General features: G+C 38.9%; 5 protein-coding genes across 9 annotated transcripts; 2 read left to right on the forward strand and 3 right to left on the reverse strand.

The window, feature by feature from the left end:
• Positions 1 to 1372: 1372 nt before the first annotated feature.
• On the reverse strand, positions 1373 to 7419 carry zmat5 (zinc finger, matrin-type 5). Its single transcript, XM_028418659.1, has 6 exons — positions 7288 to 7419; positions 3050 to 3223; positions 2777 to 2839; positions 2616 to 2696; positions 2221 to 2329; positions 1373 to 2114 (listed from the first exon to the last, which is right to left on the reverse strand). Exons 2-6 carry the CDS (start codon positions 3174 to 3176, stop codon positions 1967 to 1969), a joined length of 528 nt encoding a protein of 175 aa, XP_028274460.1. The 5' UTR covers positions 3177 to 3223; positions 7288 to 7419; the 3' UTR covers positions 1373 to 1966.
• Positions 7420 to 7444: 25 nt separating this feature from the next.
• uqcr10 (ubiquinol-cytochrome c reductase, complex III subunit X) lies at positions 7445 to 8167 on the forward strand. The gene is made up of 2 exons (XM_028418660.1): positions 7445 to 7621; positions 7804 to 8167. The coding sequence occupies exons 1-2, from the start codon at positions 7481 to 7483 to the stop codon at positions 7849 to 7851; spliced, it is 189 nt and encodes a 62-aa protein (XP_028274461.1). The 5' UTR covers positions 7445 to 7480; the 3' UTR covers positions 7852 to 8167.
• Positions 8168 to 9210: 1043 nt separating this feature from the next.
• On the reverse strand, positions 9211 to 11434 carry gal3st1b (galactose-3-O-sulfotransferase 1b). Its single transcript, XM_028418237.1, has 3 exons — positions 11321 to 11434; positions 10467 to 10598; positions 9211 to 10398 (listed from the first exon to the last, which is right to left on the reverse strand). The coding sequence occupies exons 2-3, from the start codon at positions 10589 to 10591 to the stop codon at positions 9264 to 9266; spliced, it is 1260 nt and encodes a 419-aa protein (XP_028274038.1). The 5' UTR covers positions 10592 to 10598; positions 11321 to 11434; the 3' UTR covers positions 9211 to 9263.
• Positions 11435 to 12816: 1382 nt separating this feature from the next.
• prodha (proline dehydrogenase (oxidase) 1a) lies at positions 12817 to 19415 on the reverse strand. The gene is made up of 14 exons (XM_028418218.1): positions 18967 to 19415; positions 18652 to 18860; positions 17291 to 17325; positions 16522 to 16671; positions 16311 to 16375; positions 16068 to 16184; positions 15841 to 15920; positions 15650 to 15731; positions 15125 to 15217; positions 14884 to 15030; positions 14574 to 14749; positions 14392 to 14490; positions 14168 to 14256; positions 12817 to 13637 (listed from the first exon to the last, which is right to left on the reverse strand). Exons 1-14 carry the CDS (start codon positions 19288 to 19290, stop codon positions 13447 to 13449), a joined length of 1857 nt encoding a protein of 618 aa, XP_028274019.1. The 5' UTR covers positions 19291 to 19415; the 3' UTR covers positions 12817 to 13446.
• Positions 19416 to 20361: 946 nt separating this feature from the next.
• Positions 20362 to 24261, forward strand: srsf9 (serine and arginine rich splicing factor 9). Of its 5 annotated transcripts, none has more exons than XM_028418394.1 (5): positions 20362 to 20472; positions 21467 to 21640; positions 21819 to 21988; positions 23166 to 23338; positions 23422 to 24261. In XM_028418394.1, exons 2-5 carry the CDS (start codon positions 21486 to 21488, stop codon positions 23632 to 23634), a joined length of 711 nt encoding a protein of 236 aa, XP_028274195.1. In that variant the 5' UTR covers positions 20362 to 20472; positions 21467 to 21485; the 3' UTR covers positions 23635 to 24261. The 5 variants fall into 5 exon arrangements, with proteins under 5 accessions (XP_028274195.1, XP_028274194.1, XP_028274192.1 ...); XM_028418393.1 differs by having other exon boundaries at positions 20365 to 20472; positions 21444 to 21640; XM_028418391.1 differs by having other exon boundaries at positions 20371 to 20472; positions 21246 to 21640.
• Positions 24262 to 24478: the final 217 nt, after the last annotated feature.

Here is a 24478-nt window from a genome sequence, read left to right on the forward strand (position 1 = left end):
AAAAAATAAAATAAAAAAAAATATGTACAAAAAAAAATCAGGTTTCTGATATATAATTTCCAGATTGACTGGACATTCAGATACGAGTTTGTGTGTGTAATAAGGCCATGCACTTACATTAAGTTTTCTGATTCATTTTTCAGAATGTTTTCTTCGACAAATATTTGTCAAATCTGACAAGTTTTACAGAATGCTATATATTTTTTCTTGCTCTTTTTATCTTAAAAGTTTATCAAAGCTATACCACAAGAGGGAAAGTATGAGAATCATATTTGCAATAAAACTGATATTGGATCTCATATATTGTAGCTATTTATGTAACTATTTATATGGCATAACGATACCTCTTCATGTGAACATATCATGTAAGGTATGGGGTTTTGTGTGACTGTAAAAATGTAGTCGCTGTGCCAAAACGTAACACATATAAGCTAATATTGTGTCCTATTCAGTATGTTGCAGTGTTTCAATGAGCAGATTTGTTGTTGTTATATATTTTATTTGGACTGTAGGTGTCTTCAGTTCTGTGCCTTTGTCATTTGGCGTATAAAAACCTGCACTCATGTGCCATTTACTTCAGAAAGACTTGTAAAAAAAAAATCAGTTACACAAATTTACCACGTGTGACAAAGATGAATCTGACACACAAATTTATATTTAATTGAATCAGTTAACCAGTGAGCATTTGTGTTGTCTTTCTTGCCCCTTCAAATTCCTCTAACGTTGTACCATCCTGTGTGACACTAGCAGTAATATGAATGTTTACAGACAATATTCTGCATTGTTTTATTTCTGTAACTGTCATTGCACATGTAGAGGTTACTGCATCAGTTATACACTAATGTAAGTGGTGTCTAGATGCATGTAGTCCAATAAAATCAAGTGCTTTAAATATGAGTGAGCTCCACTTCTTTAAGAAAATGAGGAATCTTTAAATAAAATGAGCATGTACCCTATAGATATCTACACAAAGCCAGTCACGTGCACTGTTGATCAGGCATAGAAAGGGCAACAAGTTGTTTTCATCTGAGCGGCCAATTTCTGAATTTATTCAAGCATTTCAGATTGGATGGTCGAGATAAAGCGGTAATGTTTTTTTCACTGCCTTGGCAGCAAATTGTTTTGTTGCAGTTTTCTGCTACCAACCACCAGTAATGCTTCATGTGCTCTACAGCCAAACAAACACTTGTTAGTATTCACATTGGACCCAAGACTGTATGTTGCTCAATGTATAAGTAGACTAAGAATCTTTTACACAAAACTAGATCACCTCACATAATTTATACTCATAACCCATAAGCACTTAGCCAGTAAAAGAAATGTTAGGCACATATCAACCCGATTCACATGGTGCTCACTGCAAAAACAAAAATAACCATCAAAACCTTTATTAAAAACATTATTCCAGATCATCCAGTGTGCCGTTTCTATAATTTAGGAAGAAGATTTGTGTATCATAATGGCTGTGTTAGAAATGAAATAATGTCACATCAGGGAGTCCCTTAGTGCTGCAGCACAGAATTTCTGCTCCGCAATCATACATTACTTTAGGGACTACATCACATCAAACACAAATCCTAAGAGGAGTCTCACTATAAGGGCACTCTGCAGCAGAAATTAACAACACACTGTAACTCACACAGTCAAAATGTCAGCTTTTGAGGTAACTGGTTAATGATAATATAACATTTTATTTGGTACCTTATTTAAAACCAACCAAATGTTATTCTTCTAACCCTGGCATCTTAAAATGTCAAAATGCTTTTTTAAAATAATCATTTAAAATAAAAATGTGTCCATTTGGAAAACAGAATTACACTTTATTGCTATTATTGAAATAAGAATTGGCACCAGCATTTCATATAAACTGAAAACCTTGCTAACCTTTGAATGCAAATGTGATGTCCATCTCTTGTTTTCATATCCATTTCCCCCTCCGTTAGTGTCACATGTCCACAATTTGATTTCAACCCCATTCAGTGTTCACTTTGACTCTCCATCCACCCGGAGGAGGCGGCAGAAGTGAGGGTGGAAGATCAGGAATGGAGAGCAGTTGTTGAATTATGTTACTTTCTGTCTGACCTTCCTCACGATCTTCCATAGTTTTTAGATCTCTGCAGAGATAAATCATTAATTAACAGTGAATTCTAAATGAACAAGAATAGCCATTAACCATGCTAACCATGCAGGAGTGTTAAAACAAAAATGACTGGGGCATACCCTTTGCTACCGAGGGCAGATCGCTTCTTTTCTCTTCTTGACAGCCATTCTTCTACACTTCTCCCAAGCATAATTTGGCCCTCAGAGCCCTCTCTGAGCTGTCTTTCATCTTGGAAAAAAATAAATAAATTAAAAAAAACTTTACAAATTATGTAACAGTTTTAGTCAGTGAATGAAAGATTTTAATAGTTAGTTTAAAACACAGCAACATCTAACTGAGATGTCAAAAATTTGGCAAGCAATTACATGTAAATGCTAATACGAATAATAAGGAAAGAGTTTTGCCACAAATAATATCTATAAACTGCTGTGTGGTATATTGCTTTGTGGGTCAGCAATATTCATTGAAAATGTTATCAAGTAGTAGACAGCACCACCTTCTGGTCACAGCTTACCCTCCACCTGTCTTTGTAGATTAAACATGTCCTCTTCCGACATATGCGAAAACCTGCAGTTAGAGCCAAAATCACAAATTCCTAAAAAGCAAAAGAAGGCAAAATTATTAAAAGATTTTCTTTTTAAATAATTGATAAGCTTAGTCAAAATGTGACATTACCTTTTGTGAGGAACTTCCGGCAGGGTTTCTTTGCCTGCTCATCATACAGAATGGCTGCAGTGTCTGTGAAAAGAAAGCAACAGTGTGTCCATGGTAGTCCAATTTTTGTCTGTGTTAATGTTTTAGATTTAACAAATGGGAACCAAAATAATAAATGACAAAATAAATAGGTACAACGTAAGATCTATGATTAATATTATACCATACATTTTGGTGTGCAATTTTACTTGATTGTCGACACATCTCAAATGTGTGAAAAACAAGCCATAATACCTCTAAAATGGTCAAACCAGGCTTTTTTAGCTCTGTGATGCTGAACACCATTCAGGTGTTTTTTCCTGTTGTGCATGTTATCCTGGAAGGACCGGTCACAGTAGTCACAATAATATCTCTTCCCCATGGTGCTCTTTGTGCGTTCAGACAGGTTAGATGTCACCTTTTAAACTTCTGAAAGATACAAAACAGAGAAGGTATTGCTTTAGCTTGTCCGATTACATACGCATATGCTAAGTTAGGTAGTTAGTGACAAGGCAACAGGCCCACCATAGTCTCAGGTGCATAACAAGCAGCCTTGAACACCAAAAATATCCTCAACATTAGATACAAGGGCAACTTATTTAATGGCATGCCTCCAGTTGCCCTTCACAGGTTAATTTAACCCTCATGCGTTGTTCGGGACATTTTTGTCCTCTGAGAGAAATTTTTCTGTTTATTTTGGCCATAACTTTGTCAATATGTGGACAAATTGAATCATTTTTCCTCAATAAGCTTAATTTTACATAAATTTTGTTAATATGATTTTAAAATTTTTCATAGGTCAACGGTACACTGTGGGCAAATTTTACCCCCTAATGTGTTGTTCGGGGACAAAAACGTCCCCTAACTTTAACGGTTTTAAAAATATATTAGATAAATATTTTTTTGAATTTTTTTTGCATAGACCTTTTAATTAACTTCAGTTCTAATCAACAGTAGTGAAAAAATCATTTTCCCCCAGGATTTTAACCCTTTAATCACCAATTTTATAAGGGGTGGTGCTGAAAATTGAAAAAAAAAAACACAAAATGGCTCATTTTTAATAGAAAAGGTGAATGTGGACTGGATTCTTTTGAACCTTTATTACAGTCTTGGTCATGTCAAACATCAGTAAAAAAATTGACTTGATTGCATTATTAGTTTTTGCACAGCACTGGATTTTCTTTTTTTCTCCCTAATGTGTTGTTCGGGGACAAAAACGTCCCCTAACTTTAACGGTTTTAAAAATATATTAGATAAATATATTTTTGAATTTTTTTTGCATAGACCTTTTCATTAACTTCAGTTCTAATCAACAGTAGTGAAAAAATCATTTTCCCCCAGGATTTTAACCCTTTAATCACCAATTTTATAAGGGGTGGTGCTGAAAATTGAAAAAAAAAACACACAAAATGGCTCATTTTTAATAGAAAAGGTGAATGTGGACTGGATTCTTTTGAACCTTTATTACAGTCTTGGTCATGTCAAACATCAGTAAAAAAATTGACTTTATTGCATTATTAGTTTTTGCACAGCACTGGATTTTCTTTTTTTCTCCCATTTTGTCCCATAGACTTACATTATAAACACACTTTTTTTGACTGCACAGCCATGGCACTAAATAATCATGCATTCTTGATTGTTGGTGGTTTACCCTGTTGGTAGGAGGTAACATTTGTGATTTTTACAGTTAACAACTTAATTACCATATTAACCCTTTACCTGCAGGCCTGTGCTCATGTAGTGTAGTTTCTGGCTTAAGTATATGGAGTTATAGGGAGTATTTTAGCACATAATTGTGTGTCTACACACTGTGTGTGTATGTTAGAGAGGAAGAGAGCCATTTGCACACTGTCAGGGAAGGAAAGTCAGGAAAATAAAGTTACTAAGTAAGTGAAGTGTACCTAATTCAGACGTACAACGGCAATGCATAAGCATGTAAAATGAAAACATCCAGGAGTTCTGGCGTCTGAAGTTGTGGATGGGTAAAATAGCTGTTTTTTTTTTTTTTTTAGCTTTCGGAAAACACGTCCTCCAGTAGAGTGACTTTACTTTTAGGTTAGTGTCTCAGTTGAGATCACTGAATTAGTCTAAGTGAGGTCTAAGTGCCCCTTTTCCATGGTGTGTTGCGCTCCACACGACCATACGTACATGTGCATGTTACTAAACAGACACCATAGATAGATAACTTGATAACATAATAAATAATCATTGACTAACCAAATCTAATCTACAGTTTAGTCCCCTACTAAAATTAGTATTAAAAGTAGTTTAGTAAAGTAAAGTAAAGTAAATTTGTTGCAGCCCTAAAAGTAAGTGCCGGGCCCTTTGATGCTGAGAGGTTCAGACTAAACAAAACAAAAACACTAGTGGACTTGCATGCATCCTCCTGGTAATTTAATGGTGACAAGAGCAGCAAGCAGCATGAAGAGAGGATTCACCTGTGCATGAGTGAAGGATTCACTTGTGAACGAATGAAGGATTCGCTTGTGAACAAGTGACGGATCTACTTGTGCAGCCTTCACAGCTTCACAGCCTGGCCCTTCATAGAGCCAGGCTGCACAATCATTTCCAGAGATTGTGCACAAGTGAATCCTCTCTTCATGTTGCTTTCTGCTCTTCTCACCATCAAATGACCACAAGGTCACATGTAAGACCACTTGCCTTTTTGTTTTGTTTAGTCTGCACCTGTAGACATCAAAGGGCCACACGTGCATAGCAACACTTTCTTTGTTTTTGTTTACTATGAAGACTCTGTGGTTGTGTGTACTCACAGACAACAAGATCAGTGTGCAAATGGCTCTCTTCCTCTCTAACATACACACACAGTGTGTAGACACACAATTATGTGCTAAAATACTCCCTATAACTCCATATACAAGCCAGAAACTACACTACATGAGCACAGGCCTGCAGGTAAAGGGTTAATATGGTAATTAAGTTGTTAAGTGTAAAAATCACAAATTTTACCTCCTACCAACAGGGTAAACCACCAACAATCAAGAATGCATGATTATGTAGTGCCATGGCTGTGCAGTCAAAAAAAGTGTGTTTATAATGTAAGTCTATGGGACAAAATGGGAGAAAAAAAGAAAATCCAGTGCTGTGCAAAAACTAATAATGCAATAAAGTCAATTTTTTTACTGATGTTTGACATGACCAAGACTATAATAAAGGTTAAAAAGAATCCAGTCCACATTCACCTTTACTATTAAAAATGAGCCATTTTGTGTGTTTTTTTTTCAATTTTCAGCACCACCCCTTATAAAATTGGTGATTAAAGGGTTAAAATCCTGGGGGAAAATGATTTTTTCACTACTGTTGATTAGAACTGAAGTTAATTAAAAGGTCTATGCAAAAAAATTTCAAAAAAATATTTATCTAATATATTTTTAAAACCGTTAAAGTTAGGGGACGTTTTTGTCCCCGAACAACACATTAGGGAGAAAAAAAGAAAATCCAGTGCTGTGCAAAAACTAATAATGCAATCAAGTCAATTTTTTTACTGATGTTTGACATGACCAAGACTGTAATAAAGGTTCAAAAGAATCCAGTCCACATTCACCTTTTCTATTAAAAATGAGCCATTTTGTGTGTTTTTTTTTCAATCTTCAGCACCACCCCTTATAAAATTGGTGATTAAAGGGTTAAAATCCTGGGGGAAAATGATTTTTTCACTACTGTTGATTAGAACTGAAGTTAATGAAAAGGTCTATGCAAAAAAAATTCAAAAATATATTTATCTAATATATTTTTAAAACCGTTAAAGTTAGGGGACGTTTTTGTCCCCGAACAACACATTAGGGAGAAAAAAAGAAAATCCAGTGCTGTGCAAAAACTAATAATGCAATCAAGTCAATTTTTTTACTGATGTTTGACATGACCAAGACTGTAATAAAGGTTCAAAAGAATCCAGTCCACATTCACCTTTTCTATTAAAAATGAGCCATTTTGTGTTTTTTTTTTTCAATTTTCAGCACCACCCCTCATAAAATTGGTGATTAAAGGGTTAAAATCCTGGGGGAAAATGATTTTTTCACTACTGTTGATTAGAACTGAAGTTAATTAAAAGGTCTATGCAAAAAAATTTCAAAAAAATATTTATCTAATATATTTTTAAAACCGTTAAAGTTAGGGGACGTTTTTGTCCCCGAACAACACATTAGGGTAGTGTTTGCGAACAATGCATGAGGGTTAAGAGGGTGTCTCTTCTAAAACAATCTTTATTTTGAATGAGCCTGGTGGGACTTCCTGTTGAACTCTTGAAGACACAAAACATTTGAAGAACAAACAACTTTTGTCAAAACAGACGAGTTGCTGCTTGTACAAACATATTTCTAGATAACACTGTGTAGCAAAAGCCTAAATATTTCTCTGTGATAGGTTTATACAGATTTATACATTTGGCTAGCTAGCTATCATGCTTGTTGTAACCCAAATAACGTTTAGTTTAGGTCGTTATGATCGTAAAGCCTAAGAGTAAGTATACAATGTACCATTAGTAAAACTCCAGTCTTCTTCCTGGGTGTTTGCCTTAAAAGCCCCCACGCAGTACAGTTACTGTAAGGAATTCCTCGTCGCTCAGGTTTAGATTGTTTTGTTGGCTAATGTTGCCAACTTAAAAGCGGAAGCGGAAGTGTCTTCTTGTTAATACTTCCGTTCTTGCGCAGTGTCCATTACGCCGCCGACATGTCGCTGGCAAAGTCTGTCTACCATCTTCTCTTCAGGAGAACGTCAACTTTTGCTGTAACCATCATGGTTGGAGCAGTTCTCTTTGAACGAGTATTTGACCAAGCCGGTGACACGATTTTTGAGCAAATGAATCGCGGGGTAAGTGCGTTATTTGGCATTTTATCGTTCCTGACCTTGTGATCAGAGGGCGAACCGATGCTAACATCAGCTAAGCTAACCTGCCCGCTAAGTGATCATATCCCCTTGGAACGATGTTTGTTGTTACAGTCAGTGACTTAATGTAACACATCTAATGCTGTATAATATGTGTTTTGTTGTAGAAATTATGGAAACACATCAAACACAATTACGAGAACAAAGACGAATAATAGGACACGGTCCAGGGGTTTATCTAAGGCTGATGGGCAACTGTTGTCACAATTCCATTATCCATTCTTCTTGGACCCCACACCTGAGTCAAACAGCTGTCATCATGGACCATTTGTTCAAATTCATGCCCGGGTTGGCTTGGAACGGCTGCCAGAGAACCAGAGAGAGCTGACTGACAGTCCAGACGACCATGAAGATGGAGCAGAGAAGATGGTTCCTGTCACCTCGTCCCCGTTCCTCGTCACTGTTGTTTGTAATGCCTTTGTTCTCCTCACAGATTGTAAATTGTTGAATTAAATATGTGTTAATATCTTACAGATCTTCTTATACTTATTGTAACAGATATAGAAAACAAGGCTCAGCGACGCAGTTGTTAACTTCATTTTACAGTCGTGGGTAATATGACTGCATAAAGAGATGTGTTGAAATCGTGCAATTGACGAGGCAGTTGATATGATTTGGAAGGTAATGTTTGGCAAAAGCAGCATGTAGAATCTCTGTCTTTCATGTAGGTAAAGCCCTTATTAATCAAGCATGGAAACACAAGCAGAAAGGGCCAAATGGCCTATTTCTGTTTAGAAAACACACTTAATTTTTCTAGTGACAAAAAATTGATTACCTCAGATCAGGGCTGATTAAAAATACAAATGCCCATCCATGGAAAACAGCAGGGTCAGGCATCCGACTGCACTTGAGCATCAGGCCGCCAGGGGGCACACTTACACATCTTGTCTGAAACGATCCAGTTAAAGGCTCCTACTGGCTGCTGTGGGATAAACACCGAATAGCACTGGGAGCCACATAACTGTCTATGTATCTGTGGATGCTCTCATTCATCCAGGTCATAGTCATTTCCAAGAGTTTAAATCGAGGCAACTGAAAACAATCCTTGAGTCCAGTTGCCTCAATTTAAACTTAGAAAAGAACCGTCTATGGAAATGCAACTCTACAAATGTGGAATTATGTAAATCTTAATTCACCCTGTCTCAGATACAAGAATCAGAAATACTTTATTAATCCCAGAGGGACATTGTTTACATTCCATGCATGATCAATAGCTATATAAATAGTATACATAAAATAATAATAAAACAAAACAAATAATAAAAGGTCAAGTCAAAACAAAGGTAGTCATATATAACTTCAATATGTAATATGAATGAGGAGTTTTTCTTTATCTTTCTTTATGAGTACCACAGTAATAGTTTACAATTGTGCAGTGCTTATCTGAGCTATCAGCATTGAATGTAACTCATTCATCTTATCACATGCAGGTATCACACTACCACATTTATAATAAAACATGGAAGCTGTACTAAAATAGATAAAAAAAAAACATTTGACCTAAAATGCCCTGTGTTGCAGTATGTAGTTGGAACACGTGGTTAATTCTTGAAACAGAGGTAAGCAGTTAGTAAATAGTATCTTTTAACCAGCCCCATAGTCTGGTAAGCCACAGGCTTACGCCCAAATCTGATAAGTACTGTATTTCTGGTGTGAGCATTTTCTCACAAACTCTCATGTGTTCAGAATCAATATCTTTCTTCAGGTTGTAACCTAGGATGGAAGTCTCTCCAACTGGCTGCCAGGGCAGAAAATGTCTGTCCTGAATGTCCTGGGCTTCAACTGCAGCTCCACCTTCAATGCAGATGGCCGTCATTTCAGTGTTCATTCTCCTAAGCAGCTTTACCTCCTCCGCCATCCTTTCTCTTCCATAAGCCTCCACTCTGGCCCAGAAAGTAGCATTGAAGTGCTGATAGAGTGTCCAGTCGGCCCCATTCCACTGTAAAGCTTTGGCTCTCAACCCAGAGTCCAAGCGAGACACAGATGAGCTCCTGCGAGCGTTAAGCTTAAAGTAGAGGATATCCTTCATGCTCCAGCACAGTAGATCCTTCAGCAGGATAAGAGATTCTTCAAAATATTCAGCTATGAGTACCAGATCAAAATGTTTTGATAAGTTCTGGATATTTGACATCACACGAGGATCATTAGCCTCAAGGTTGTTCTCAAAACCAAAGTCAAAGAAAAGCAGATTTTTGAGGTAGAATGAGTTGTAAGCGTCTGCTCTGTAGAAGGCCTGGGGGTCGTTCAGAAACTCCACCAGCTTGTTCTCTCCACTAATCCTCCATGTGAGAGGAACTGCTTTGTGGTAATAATGAAAAGATGACTCAAAGAGATCCACCGGGTTACGCAAAATGGTGATATACACAGCATCTGCAGGCAGCAGCTTGGCTACCTCTTGATGGTCAAAGCGCATGTGGTTACAGACGATGTTAAAACAGTCTCCAGGTCTGTAGTCCTTCACCTGGGAGCACAGGAAAGGCGATGGATAGAAGAAGTCATTGCGTCCATCTGGGAATGCAAACCTGAGCTTGTGCTTTTCTCCAAACCTGAAGAGGATGTTGAGGATGGTGCTGCTTGCAGTTTTATGGGTCTTCATGAACATGACATTCACCTTGGGGGAGCACTCCTCTGAAGGGGATTTTGTCAAACTTTTGCTGAATGACTTTGCAGTGCTGAGAGGACACGTGGCTGCTTGGGAGCTCCTGTAAATAAAGTAGACCGTGAGGGGAAGAATGCTGACTTATTAAGACAAAAACATGCTCAGCCTTACCTGGTCTTTTCTTGGCTTGGGCTTGTCAAGCAGTACAGCACCAGCATGATATTTGACAATATAAACCAAGGGATTAGCCTTCGTGTTACAGCTGTGCACGTCATTCTTTTGATGCCAGACATCATTCACAACCTGAAATTAAACAAAGAGCGTGATTTAATACTGAAAAGTAAAGCCCAGGCAGCAGTGAGATGGTGATGCTGAGAGTATGAATGATACATAGTTCCCAGCTGCTCATAGGATTTTGAAAAAATAGCCAGAGGGGTCTTCTTGTTACTGGATCTCAGTGTTCTGCTGTCATTGAATGAATGTGTAGTCACATGATGCTCACAAAGATCCCTGCCCTGCCGTGTGTGAACACACGAACCAGCTAATTAGTGTTCCTCCATCCCACAATGCCAAATGAATGAAATTTGTCATATTTAAGGAAAGGATTCATGGGATGAGTGCAGATGGGACAAGATGAAAACTGCTGCATCATTCGTTCTGTCAAATCAAGCAGCCCCCATGTTGACACTTTACACATGTTTATGGTTCTTAAATGTCCCTCAGGAAAGAGCTAAAATGGAAGCAAAACATTTGCATGACTGTTGTATCAACTTATCTTTGCCTCTGATAGGAATCTACAGTGTGTATTCTGATTGTTAAACATGGTCATAATGGTTATCATCTGTCTCACTGTGCTGTGAGAATGAACTTAAGTACTTCCGGTTGATCAAGGCATACACATAAAGACTTCAAAACTTCTTCCATTTTTTTCAGTCAGACCACAAATAACACACTACATTAAATTATACATCATAAAGAATACAGTGTGTGGTAGTATCTGTAGTAGAAGTAAAGAGTAGATTTACCTGAAGATGGCAGCATTAGCAGTATCAGTCTGTGCAGTTTCTACTCAGTTCAAACAAATCCTTGGATCGTACAACACACTGTGCACACTTCCAGAAGAAGCATCCTATTGGCTGCTGGGAGGACAAAAAAAATAAGCCAGATGAAAACTCTCCTCCCACGGGGGCTGAATTGTTTGTTGAGCAGGGCACACCTCTACATAACTGTTGTAGCAGATTGTACAAGGACAAGTCCAGTGTATAAAACTGAAGTCGATATGCTGCTAAACTGAACTTTCTGCATTCAGATTTGTAATAGATTATTTTTACTTGTGCCACTGCTACACCAGCAAAGTACAGTAGTTTTGCCTTCCTTTAACAGTCATACCCACAGCAGCAGATAACAGCAGACAGAAGTGTTGAACAGTCTGTGGACTTTTTTATTCCCAGTAACTCATAAGTGAGCCATAAGTAAACTGATTGTATGCAAAGTCTCCATTTAAATAGCATGTGTAGCTCAGCTCTAATGTAAAAAGTCCCACAGCACTCTACAGCTAGAGTGTGTGTGTGTGTGTGTGTGTTTGGGATCAGCCTGGCTGCAGGCTGTTTTTTCCTGGTATCCAGATATGAGGGCGCAGGTGCTGCCTTGACTGTTGTTGCCTTTGGCTGAAGTTGAATCATTCGTGTTTCAGTAGATCACATCAATTTGACCCACCTGTGTGGCAATGTTTCTGACATCAGATAACATCAGATATGAGAGTCAGATGATCTATTTCACTGTAAGATAAGAGCCGATTGGCACCGGCATGTATACAGTCTGGGGTTGCTACATTCAGGGATATTGACAGTGACAGTGTGTGTAACTTAAAGGCAACAAAGGGCCCCTTCAAAGAGACTATAGATCCTCCCCCAAAAAGGAACTTCATTTTTTAAAATGAAACAAGAATTATATATTTACAAAATGACATAAAATGTTCATTTGGAGTAGTGAACAAAGTAATACAAAATGATTCAAAGGTGTTGGGAGAGCACTGAAATCAGATAATCTGATACAGCCAGTCCTTTATCTGCTAACAAAGCCACAGGCCACTTCACCTCCTGGGCATCTTACGCAACAGCGAGTACTGCGGTTAGGTTAATTTCCTAGAAAATTACAGCAGGTAGTCACAGCTTGTTATTTAGGAACGTGTTGGAACATTTACTGTTTTTCAGCTTAAAACATCTGCTGTCAGTGTTTAATAACCAGAAGATACTGCTGTGCCCACAGAAAATTAAAGTTAGGACCATCTGGCTCATGTCAACATTCACAGCCCTCGGACTGTGAATGTCCCTGAAATGGATCACACATATTTACTCTTTTGTTTGGAATTTGCTTTGTCAGAGACACAATGACATTTGGCTTCTGCAAACAACAGACCTCCAAAGCACAGGTAGTTATGCTATGTTTTGTTAGTTTGCATTTTATCTGATCTTTGCCTTGGGGGTGACGTCAGTGAGCGAGGATCACGGAGAGAAAGAACTCATCTGGGCTTAACTGTTTTTACTGTGATAGAACACAACTCAGCTTTAAATCAGACATATAAATATCAGTTACCATTACAGTACCATGTTTTATGCAATCAAATCAGTCATCATGCTGCAAACAACAACACAACATCAATAATACACATGACCATTAAAACACTTTATAACTTCCCTTATAGGGGTGTAGATTAACACGTTGTATAGTAGTCGACTGCTTCCAGTTAATCTCATTAATACAATCATAAGGCACTTTAATTTTAAAAAGACCGGATGGATTTTATGTACAAGCAGGCCACCTTTGGTATAACATACCGACTACCCTGTATACTGTTGTAGGCTTCACCAAAAAATTGAAAAGTTTAGCATTCAGACATTAACAGTAGTTTTACAGATTTAAATAAACTATAGAAAAATATCACTAATAAAGAAGCACAACAATATCTTCTTCTTTAAATACATTACCTTCTAAAAATAAAGTAAATGTCTTCTTACAAACTGTACCACTCTTAAAATACATGTCAGTAAAACTCCAAACATGAATCCATGCTGTGCAGCCTGGTTGTACACTAAATACAGTGGAATGCTTACAGGCATTATTGCAGTCAAAAATGCTGTGGTCCTGCGATTTAGTATACTGGTGTGTAGAAAATCTGACCACCGAACACTCTGCGCTTCAGCTCCCTCCACAGCAGGGTGCGCTCTCTCTGGGAGCCCTTCATGAAGCCACGGTTCTCTTGAGCACGACGGGACAGATATGGAATAACCTCGTTGACTGGGCCGTATGGGACGTACTTGTAGACTGGGAAACCGGCTTGACCTGTTTTTCAACACAAAGCACAGCGCCAATTTCAACTCCAATGTCTCCACCGTGTGTGCATTCAAAGATCTGTTAGCAATAACATGCAGCTATAATTTAGTACAGGAGTAAAACAACCATTCAGCTAGGGGAAAAAACTCTTTCAATGTTTGTCCAGTAAATGTGATAATACAAGGTCAGGTGTGCCTTGGTGTCTTCTCAGGGCACTGCATGGCACTACAGCACATACTTAATAACTAACCACAGTATTGTGGTAATATGTTAATGTTCAGTCTGATAACATTCAGAGTCAAGTTAACATAACATCAATTAGGGACACTGAGAACTCAGAAGTGCTTGCCGTTAGCATGTCTGCAGATTGGATAGACCACTTCTAATGTTAATGGCCGTCTGACTAACCTCATGACAGCTGACATCTATAGGGACCATCTTTCAGTGGACCATTTATGGTGACACAACTATGTGATGTAAGCTTCTGTAATTCCATGACACCCTGTTTACATTTCACGTCCATGCTGAGTTTAACATACCCAATGGGAAGCTGATCTGGTCACACATGCCCAGCAGCTGTCCAAAGTAAACTTTATTCTCAGTAGGTGAAAGACCCATGTCATTCATCCTGAAAAAAACCAGAGTATCACATGTTACAGGGTTGTTGCATCATAAGAGCTGGAGTGAGGTATTCCAATGTTGATGTCACAATCAAGTGTTCTGTAAAGCTAATATGTGCTTTGGACAGTAGACAAGTTCGTACTTATTGAGGGTGAACTTCACTGTGTCCTCGTTGTGAGTAGCAACCATGACGTTTGCTTTCCTGTTGTGTTCGATTTCCTCCAGCACGTAATCCAAACACCTGGATAAACCGGGCAGAGCGTTAGGATTGATACATTTTACAGCAGGAACAAAAAAAGGCCCTGACAATATTTAACGACTCACTTGTGATACATCCTATTAGTGGCCTCATAGTCAGGGTTTATTGGATCTTCATAGCCAATCTCCTTGGCCCTGGCCCTCTCTTGGTACATGTAGGCTCCACGAACAAGTTTGGCTCCAAAGTACCAGCCCTCACGTCGAGACAGCTCAACATCCAACGTTACATTGTCATACGCTTCCTAAGTAAGACAGTTTATCACATAATTAAAAATCAGGCAAACAAGATACACATTTTAAATTCAGCATGTGTTTAAATAAAGCTTCATAAACCCACTTTGAAATAAGTGAACAATTTTAGTAATTGCAGTCTCACCTTAAGATAACACTGGTACGTGTTAAAAATCACTGGCTTATTTCTGTTGAACTTCCTCTGCATCTCCAGGGTCAGTCGACTAATAGCTGGTTGGAAGTACGTCTGCTCTGCATCCACCATCAGCCGGACTCCATTCTCCATGGCATGCTGTAGAGCAGTACGGTAAAGAGACGTTCATTTTCTGTGTATTCTCTGATCAAGATGTAACAAATTGACAGTATATAAGTTTTGGTGTACTCACCTTAGCCAGAATGTCCACTCTCTGCAGCATTCTCTTCATCTGCCTCTCCTCTTCAGCAGTGAATTTGTTTAACAACGGCTCCAGCTGGCCTGTCTACAAACCGAAACACATGTTGGCATTGACATTTTGTTTTTTGCTCTTTGCGTTCTTGATAATCAGAAAAAAAATCCACACATTTTATCTGTATGTGAGAGGCAGAGGAGAGAGTTGGTTGGGCACAGTGGGGGGTGGGAATCATGTGAGTGCTCCTAACATTTGTCCAGTGTCCCTCGCCAAAGAGATTAGGTTTCTCAGATGCCCTCGAGTACAACAACTACAATAACATATGTACTAAACTGGACTCAAACAGGCTGTATCACTTCTGGTGGAAACATACATTCTGAATAAATCTGCATCTGAGCATTAAATACGTCACAGAAAAGGTTCAAGTTATACATTTACACATTTAACTTCATGAGACATCACAGTTAATTCAACAGTCACGACCTGGATAAAATACTCGACAGTTACATGACACTTACTCACCTGAAGGTTTGGCACCATGAGTAGGTCAGAGATTTTTGTTGTATCATTTATCAAACTGTTCCAGTCCAGCATATCTATCGTTCTGGGAATAAAATATACATGAAAATGAGCTAAACATACTAAGTCTGTGTGCTTAGTACATTCTGAATGCAGAGCAAATATCATTAGATAATTGTGCATGTGAGTCCTACCCTGACAATCCCAGCTTTTCTCCAGTGAACCAGTTCTCAATGTCGTCTTGGGCTCCGATACCCAACTCAGTCAAACTTTTCTACAAGGAAATATGTCAATAGTTCAAATTAATTTTATAGCAGTACATGCTGCAGAAAGTCATGAAGGCTTCAAAACCACACAATATGAAATCAACACAGGATTCAGATGAACATGTATGAGGCTTTGCTGGAAGCTAGACACACACCTTAAGTTGCTCCAGTTCCAGTTTTTGTTCCAAAACCACCATTTCAGATTTTCCTTGTTGTGCAGCGAGGAAGTTAAAGAACCGTCTCCACTTGACCAGGACCTCGGAAAACTCCAGCTGTGGAGACACATTATAAACCATAGATAGGGATAAAACAGATAATCATAAACAGTTTATAAGTTTGGATCATTTGTCCTCCTCCTAACACGAATATTGAAGACAGGATAATAGAGTTGATCTTACAAGGAACTGTGGGCGCCCCAGTGCAGTCAGTTTGATAGCAGAAAATCCATCAGATGAGGCTCCACCTGAAATCAATAACAAATCAGATCTTGTAAAATGATATTTCATCACTGTCCCTTATATTGATTTTTTTTAAGGTTTTGTGTTTTCATTGCCAGTATCACATTAACTTAACTCCTTAGGTTCCTTCATGTTTCCACAGAAAACTTACCAGAGGCTGTAATGCAGTTTATGAATGTCTCCATTTGTTTGTCACATTTGGCCTCATCTGCATAGAAGTATGTGCGAGCACTGATCACGCCACCGCGTCTGTCTCCAAACTGACGGTGGGCCTTGTACTTCTTCTCACGATGATCCGCACCTGAAGTGATGAAGACAGTAATAAGGTACTTGTCGTGACAACATAAAGGTGGACTTTATATAAAAAAAACAGAACACTATTATTTTAACCGATTGATGTGTTTCAGTGCACAATTTGACAAAAGTGTCCCAGCTAATGTGCTGAATGGCTAATCATTAGCCATCCTCTTACAGTCTATGCACACAGTGGAGTGAATCCAGGCAGAAGAAACTATCAATTAGGACCCAGAAATCGCTGGTACTTATGTCTAGTAATATTTATTACTGAGATAAATAGGTTTAACTAAAGAACACAAGATACTACTAAAGTGAATACTCTATTATTTCACATTTACAGAATTATATATCCACCCCCCTGCCTATAACATCACCCTCTTGGTGCAAGTTTCAGTTCCACTGTGCCCCACTGAAACCTATTGGATCCAGATATAACCAGCACTAACCAGACTGGTCACATTACTATGCATACCTACCACTGACATGGACTTCAGTCAAGCTGAAGCTACTGAATATCAATGAAAACCCTTCTGTTCTGCCTTGCCTGCTAAATTCCCAGCAGTTCTTTCTGCTGATAATTTGCACAACAATAAATCCAAGTTGTTTTTGTCTGATGTACATACCTGGACTTTCCTTCTCTGCCACAGAAACACACGAACTGAAAAAGAAGGAGGGAGTTACATTAGAATACAGCAGTAATAACATTATACTGTTATATTTCGGCTTTAAAGTTTTGACATCCAATGAAACTTTATAGTCTAAATCGTAATCTGAATTTCGAGGGTGAAGGGGTAAATTGTTCCATGTTGAAGGACAGTTTCTATTTAAAACCAGGCTTTGTGAAAGCTTCCTTTATGTTGTTATTTTGGTGACCTCCTTTTCTGGTCATGCTGACACATGAGACACGCCAGAGAACAACTGGAAACACTGCGTCAATGTGTTCTTCTCCAAGCATTTCACGTTAAGTGGTTAAAGTAATCAGAATCCTAATCAGAAAATGTTGTTTATTTCACATCATATGTGTGTGTTTCCCTGCGCTTCATACCACAGAACATTATATAACAACACTTCTTTATGTGTACCAGCACTTAAAGGGTTAGGTGCCTGCCCATGCCACCCCTCCAGCAGAATAACAAGCTCAACCAATCAAGGGTGAGGGGTTTGTCCCTACCAGCCAATAGGAGTGAACTACTATTTTGCCACTTGAGGATAAATAAAACACGTCCTCTCTTGATTTATGTGAAGGAAACTGAATACTGTGAATTGCTACTTTGATAACAGCCATACCGTATCAAGGTACAGCTCTGTGCACTTTTAGACACTATGCTATATCAGATATACACATGATGGCACATCAAAATTCATCAACAGTGATCCTCTGAACAGCAAAATTAGTCAACATACTTCATACCTCATGGTTGATGTGTTAGGAGGAGTAAGGGGAAAATGAGCCACAGGGCCCCATAAACATGCACCCCTCACTCACAGAGCACTGTGACTTTTAATAACATTGTACTAAATGCTTCGGTGCAAACTTACCATCTACTTAACATGCAGCACCACTCATAACATCTCTATTAAGATATTTCTACATGTTTATTATTCTGCTTCTTTTGGTTTTAGTCCTATAAAGAAAGAGTTTTTACAGGTGCTCTTGGTGGATGCCCCTGTTACAAATATGCATGGAGAGGAGGAAGGTGGGAGGCCTCCCTTAAGGAGTGCTTTACAAGTGGGTGTTCTTGTCCTTAGAAACACACAGGCTTGGCCAGGAACTGTATTGTTGTAAAGCTGTATGAGTCACTGTGAGAGTCTTAACTAAATAAACCTGACTCAGCTGGATTTTGTGAATTTATCATGTTACATAACCCCTCATGTGGAACACAAACTCAACTTAAAACACTGATTAACCCTGGAATGTCATCACACACACCTCCTGTGAGAAAAATGCTGCCTGCCCAGTGACACACTGTCATTAGTTACTTACTCCATTTCCTTCTTCTCCGCCTCCTCTTGTGTCAGGTCCTCTTCCACGCTGTAGTCTAAAACCGCTCCAACACCAAAAGCTTGGTTCTTCTGGATCAAAGGTTTGATGGATTCGTGGTCTTCTCCTGCCACAAACTGACCATAGAAGGTCATTTTCATCATCTTCTCAAACATCCACTGACCAAGCACCTTCTTGCTCAGCTCCATTATCTAAAAAAAGGGACAAGCTGTCACTGTCAGTGTTTATTTTTCCATTCATGTGCTGTGTACAGAAATGTAACGTGTTTCTCAGTAACAGGGAGCTCCTACATCTTACCTCTTTGTTCTTTTCAACAAGAAAGTCAAACGTACACAGCTTAAAAACCAGCAGACTCCGGAGCAGTTCGATGTTACCCTTGCTTTTGTAGGCTTCCTCTGTGTTGTCGAAGTCGATGTGAATTTTACTCAGCATTGTGTTGGCATTATTTTTGGTCTGACTGATGAGTTCTACCGGCGCAGCTTCCACCACAGCGCAGCCATCCATCTCTTTTTCTTCCTCGCTCTTGGTGGATGCGACCGTTGACCGACATCTTGCAGGTGAAATGCGTATTTTGCCGGTGTTCACCCTGACAAGGGCTGCTACGAACTTGGTGTAGGACATGTTTGACTCGCACCACACAGCCCACTTACTTGCCCGCGCTGCGCCGCTGCTGTCTGTGATGTTGTGTGAGTCCGCGCCTTCCGAAAAACGTGGATGTAGTCTCGCGAAGAGGATCTCACGTGTTACATCACCGCTGCCAACATCACGCGCGAACACATATGACCGCACCTCTCCTGCGTGAGCGGTGAAATTACAGCCTCATCTTTGTTATGGCTTGTTTTCTTTCCTGCAATAAAACGAAAATATAACGCGTATGGCTCTCTTTACTTCTCATAAAAAATCCACTGGCTTAATAAACCTTAGGTTTATTTTTGATGACACTTCTTACGTGTATCCTAATAACAGTTTATTGTAGTTGCATGTTTTTTTATTACACATAAAATGACTACAAACTGCTTCACACAATCTCAGTTTGATATGAACCTGAAACCATAACAAAAAGCAGAAAGAAAAGTCAGTTTAAGTGAGACTATACGATTTAATATACGTTATCAAGATATATGTTTGAAATTGAAGACCAAGATGTTGGAAGTATTTTAAGCTTCGAATGGTTTCTCTATCTTGTAATTTGTAGGAGGAGTAGCATTTTGCAGAACACATGGAAAATGTTTAATATCTTTAATATTATAATATTTGCAATTATTGTTGACGGTTTCCGCGAATGTCCTGAATGAGCTGAATCTTTTGATGTTTGAATGATTTGAATCGGCCCATGCACTCTGAAGATATGCTGAGCCAACAGAAGACATGGAAAAAGTTTAATATCTTTAATATTATAATATTTGCAATTATTGTTGACGGTTTCCGCGAATGTCCTGAATGAGCTGAATCTTTTGATGTTTGAATGATTTGAATCGGCCCATGCACTCTGAAGATATGCTGAGCCAAAAAACGTACGGATTAATAATAATAATAAAGACGTAGAAGAACAAGAGTTTGGTTGCTGGGCAACCAAACTAATTATATAGCGTTTACCGCAGAAGTAGGCTTTGATCCGCACTCCCTACCAGGCGGTGGCAGTAATGCAGCAAATCGCACGCTGTCTGACGTCTACCGGAAATTGGAAATAGAAGAAGAATATGAAACTGCTAGCTGCTTGTGGTTAACGTTGCTAACTCACGGAAGCAGCGCACTGCGCAAGCTTGTAAATCTACAAAAAGGCACATTTACATCCTTTGAAAGGTATGCTTACAGTTTTTAAATAATACACATCTTCCTTAATCAACACATTATACACCCATTGCTTAATTATTGCTCTCTTAGTGCTTGGAAAACAGTGTTACGTTGTAGCCCAACCTGTTTAGCCTGATTAGCTGACCTTATCAACAAAGGGACGGCTACGTGGTAAATGTTGGATAAGCCTGCGCTGTTTATTATGCCATAAATGTGAGGTTTGGTGACTTAAATAATCCGTATTTTACAAATGATGTTCATTACATGCATATCTTGACATACATATACTGAAAACAACGAGAAGATATTTGCCAACGCTAGTCGGCTACTGCTTTTACAATATTTATTTAAAGGTGAATGTTTGATATTTACCGGTGTTTATTAGGTTTAGGGAGTTGCAATTAAACGTCGTGAAGTCAAGACAAATATGATCGTATCAGCAATTATTATGTATATGTACATTATGTTATAGTCTTGATTTATATTTTTATGGGAATAATATACACATGCATACTGTGTTGTTGTGTTGTTTTTTTCGAAATACCATCGTCAATGATATTCTAGTGTTAGTATAAAAATAAGGACCTCCCGTTACAGTTCGTTAAACACGTATGTCAGCTTTAGGCTAGCCTTCAAGAAGTTTTTCTGTACGTATTAATGTTAACACATTGTAGAAAGCCATGTGTATATAAGCAGATTTTCCCACATGATGTTCATTATTGTAATTACAGCAGCATTATAGTGCAACTAGTTTTTGGATATTGATAACCTGTGTTTTTAAGCTTTCAGGCTTGGATCCGAGGCCCTCTGCCATTTTTTTTTGAGCTCACCATTTACTCTTATCATGGCTGCATCCCTGGTTTAAAGATTTGTTTTTTGTCTAAAGTTGGCTGCGGAAGTTTTGGATTGGAACTAGGAGTAGGATAAGGACGACTTCCACAGCTATTTGTGAAAACAAGAAGTGATCTTAAAGTCTGCAGGTGCCCCCATTCTGTGTCAGCAGTGCCACCCACTCCTCCACCATGTCTGAAGGGCGGATCTATGTGGGGAACCTTCCCATGGATATCCAGGAGAGAGACTTGGAGGATCTCTTCTACAAATATGGAAAAATTCGTGAAATTGAATTGAAGAGTAGAGGCAGTATTCCATTTGCCTTCATCCAATTTGAAGACCCACGGTGAGTTTTCGGGATGGTCTTTGGCAAGTCGAATCTCATTCCCCTTATTGGACGACTTAAACTTTGTGGTATAGTATCATCTCCAGTGACTGCCAGCAGGGGATGGATGGAGACAGAATATCCACCCTGTTTGCGCTAGCCGGACTTTGGTAAGGAGTTTTCTGCTGTCTTTTCTTAGGGATGCAGATGATGCTGTCTATGGAAGGAATGGATATGGATTTGGGCGCTGCAAACTTCGTGTGGAGTATCCTCGGTCCTATGGTACTAAAACTGGTGCAGTTGGAGGAGGATCTAAAGGAAGATTTGGACCCCCAAGTCGAAGATCTGAATTCCGGGTCATGGTGACTGGTAGGTGGACGTCATCAGTCATAGCCAGTTAATTTAGTCTTTCAATGCGGTCTGGAAGTCAAGGAGACTGGTAGGAAGGTCAACATAGGAGTCGTAGGCAGATATGATTTTCTCTTACTCATGGAGGACTGCAGGAAAAGCGGACTAATAGGTGGACGTCATGATGCATAGGCATAACACTTCTCTCTCATGGCGGACCGGAGGACAAGGGAACTAGTACAGACCGTCAGAAGTCGTAGGCAGATATGTTTCTCTACCTCTCTGTCTCATGGCTCGACTGGAGGACAAGTGGACTAGTAGATGGACATCATAAGTCATAGGCAAAAATTTTTCTCTCATGGCGGACTGGAGGAAGAGGCAACTAGTAGAGGACATCAGGAATCATAGGCAAAAATGTTTCTCGCTAATGGTGGACTGGAGGACAAGGGGACTAGTGCAGAACCACAGGAATCATAGGCAGAAATGTCTCTCAAGGTCGACTGGAGTACAAGGAGTGTAGTAGAAAACCGTCAGGGGTCTCAGACAGATATTCTCTATATTTCTGTCTTATGGCGGACTGGAAGGGACAAAATGGATGAGGTCAAGTCTTCACCTGACATCATGAAAAACAAAACAGTAAACTGAATAATAGTCCCAAACATCAACAATAGTGACTGGTAGGTGTAATTTTATCATTGTGTATGATTAATTATTTGTTGTGTCTTAGAGAGTTGTCTTATGTTAACATTCATTTACAGGCTTTTGAGATTCCTAATGAGTGGAGGAGTGGGTGGAGTTATACCACTTACAAAAATTAGCATACAATATTCTTACTGAAAACACAGGGTTTGGCCTATTTTAGCAAAAATATGATCATATGAAATATTAATATATATAAATATATAATAATAATTGCATTGGTAGCAAAATGTTGGTTTTTAAGTACTTGGGACAGTGTACAAAAACAGTGTACTCACATAGCTTGCTGCCAGTTGTAATTACAAAAGAAATTAATTATATGGATTTTGATATCCAGGAGTTACATACTGTTACATTTATATAGGAAAAAAACACCCTCTACCCACTTCTCCTTACATTGAACTTCAACGCAAAAGCAATAATTCAATACTGTATTAACTGAATCTGAAATGTGAAACCACATAGGTCAAAGGATCATATTTGTCCTTTCCTATTCCAGGGTTACCACCAACTGGGAGCTGGCAGGATCTGAAGGATCACATGCGTGAAGCAGGAGATGTTTGTTTTGCAGATGTGCAGCGAGATGGAGAAGGGGTGGTGGAGTTCCTCCGCAGAGAGGACATGGAGTATGCTTTACGCCGACTGGATCGGACTGAGTTCCGCTCACATCAAGTGAGTTACTGTGATGGTTAGTTACCTGGTCCCGTGTTTTGTTAGAGAGTGAAAGGGCCAATTTTTTTCTCTCCATTTTGCAGGGTGAGACTTCTTTTATCCGTGTCTTTGAGGAGAGAGGTGCACCTACATGGAATCGGTCACGTTCCAGATCCAGGGGTCGCTATTCTCCTCCCTACAGCAGAGGATCTCCCCCTCCACGCTACCAGTCACCTCCACGTATGTCACGGCATAGCCCACCACTCAGGAGGCCCCCTCCACAGCACCACAGCCCACCACCCCGTCATTATCGGTAGAGAGTCTTATCAATTGGGGTTTTGTAATTCTTTATTTTATCTACTTTTTTTTACCCCAGGCCTCCTCATAGGGCCCACTGTTATTTCTTTATACATACATTCCAGTCTGCTCCTCCCCACAGCCTTAAAGATTTTTCTTGTTTTTCCACACCTATCTGTCATCTGAAAGCAGGGTTGTTGCAACTTTTTTCTGTATTTGGCCATTGTGTAACGATAAGAGGTTTCTTTCATAGCGCAGTGCTGGGTTGTGATGTCAAACTTTGACATGCGTAGTGTTATACTATCCAAAACAAATTCTGCAACTTTCAGTGTAAAAGCTTAAACTGCTTCATAAATCACACATTTTCATGTTTAAGTGTGTCCCATTTTGGTAGCTTTAAGTTGTTTTTTTTTTGCCAATCCAAGAACTTGTGAAGCTAATCATCAATATTGTAAAACTAGTCAGCCTTATTCGAGTAGTAACAAATGTTGACTGTGAGCCTCACGTTTTTTGTTTTTTTTGTTGTTTTTTTTTTTGTTTGTTTTTTTAAGTGTGAACTGCTGACCGAGGTGGCCTGTAGATGGAATATAATTTGTATGTATCTCTAAAGGTGTTTTTTTTCTTTACCAATAAATTACAAACTTTTACTTTGACTGTTTCATTTAATATCCTAAACATTTAAATTGTTGCTCTATGAAATCAAGTGAACCCAGGTTCAGTTTAAGTAAAGTTTGAAGCAGCTAAACATTGTAATGTTTCACTTTTACATGATTGGTAAAGACCTAATCTCTTAAATAAGGTATATAAGCTCATTCTGATTTTAAAGGTAGTGTTAACACCTTGAATGAGCTTTGACTGTTAATA

This window comes from Parambassis ranga, chromosome 12 (genome assembly GCF_900634625.1).
Source record: "Parambassis ranga chromosome 12, fParRan2.1, whole genome shotgun sequence".
Classification (NCBI taxonomy): Eukaryota; Metazoa; Chordata; class Actinopteri; family Ambassidae; genus Parambassis; species Parambassis ranga.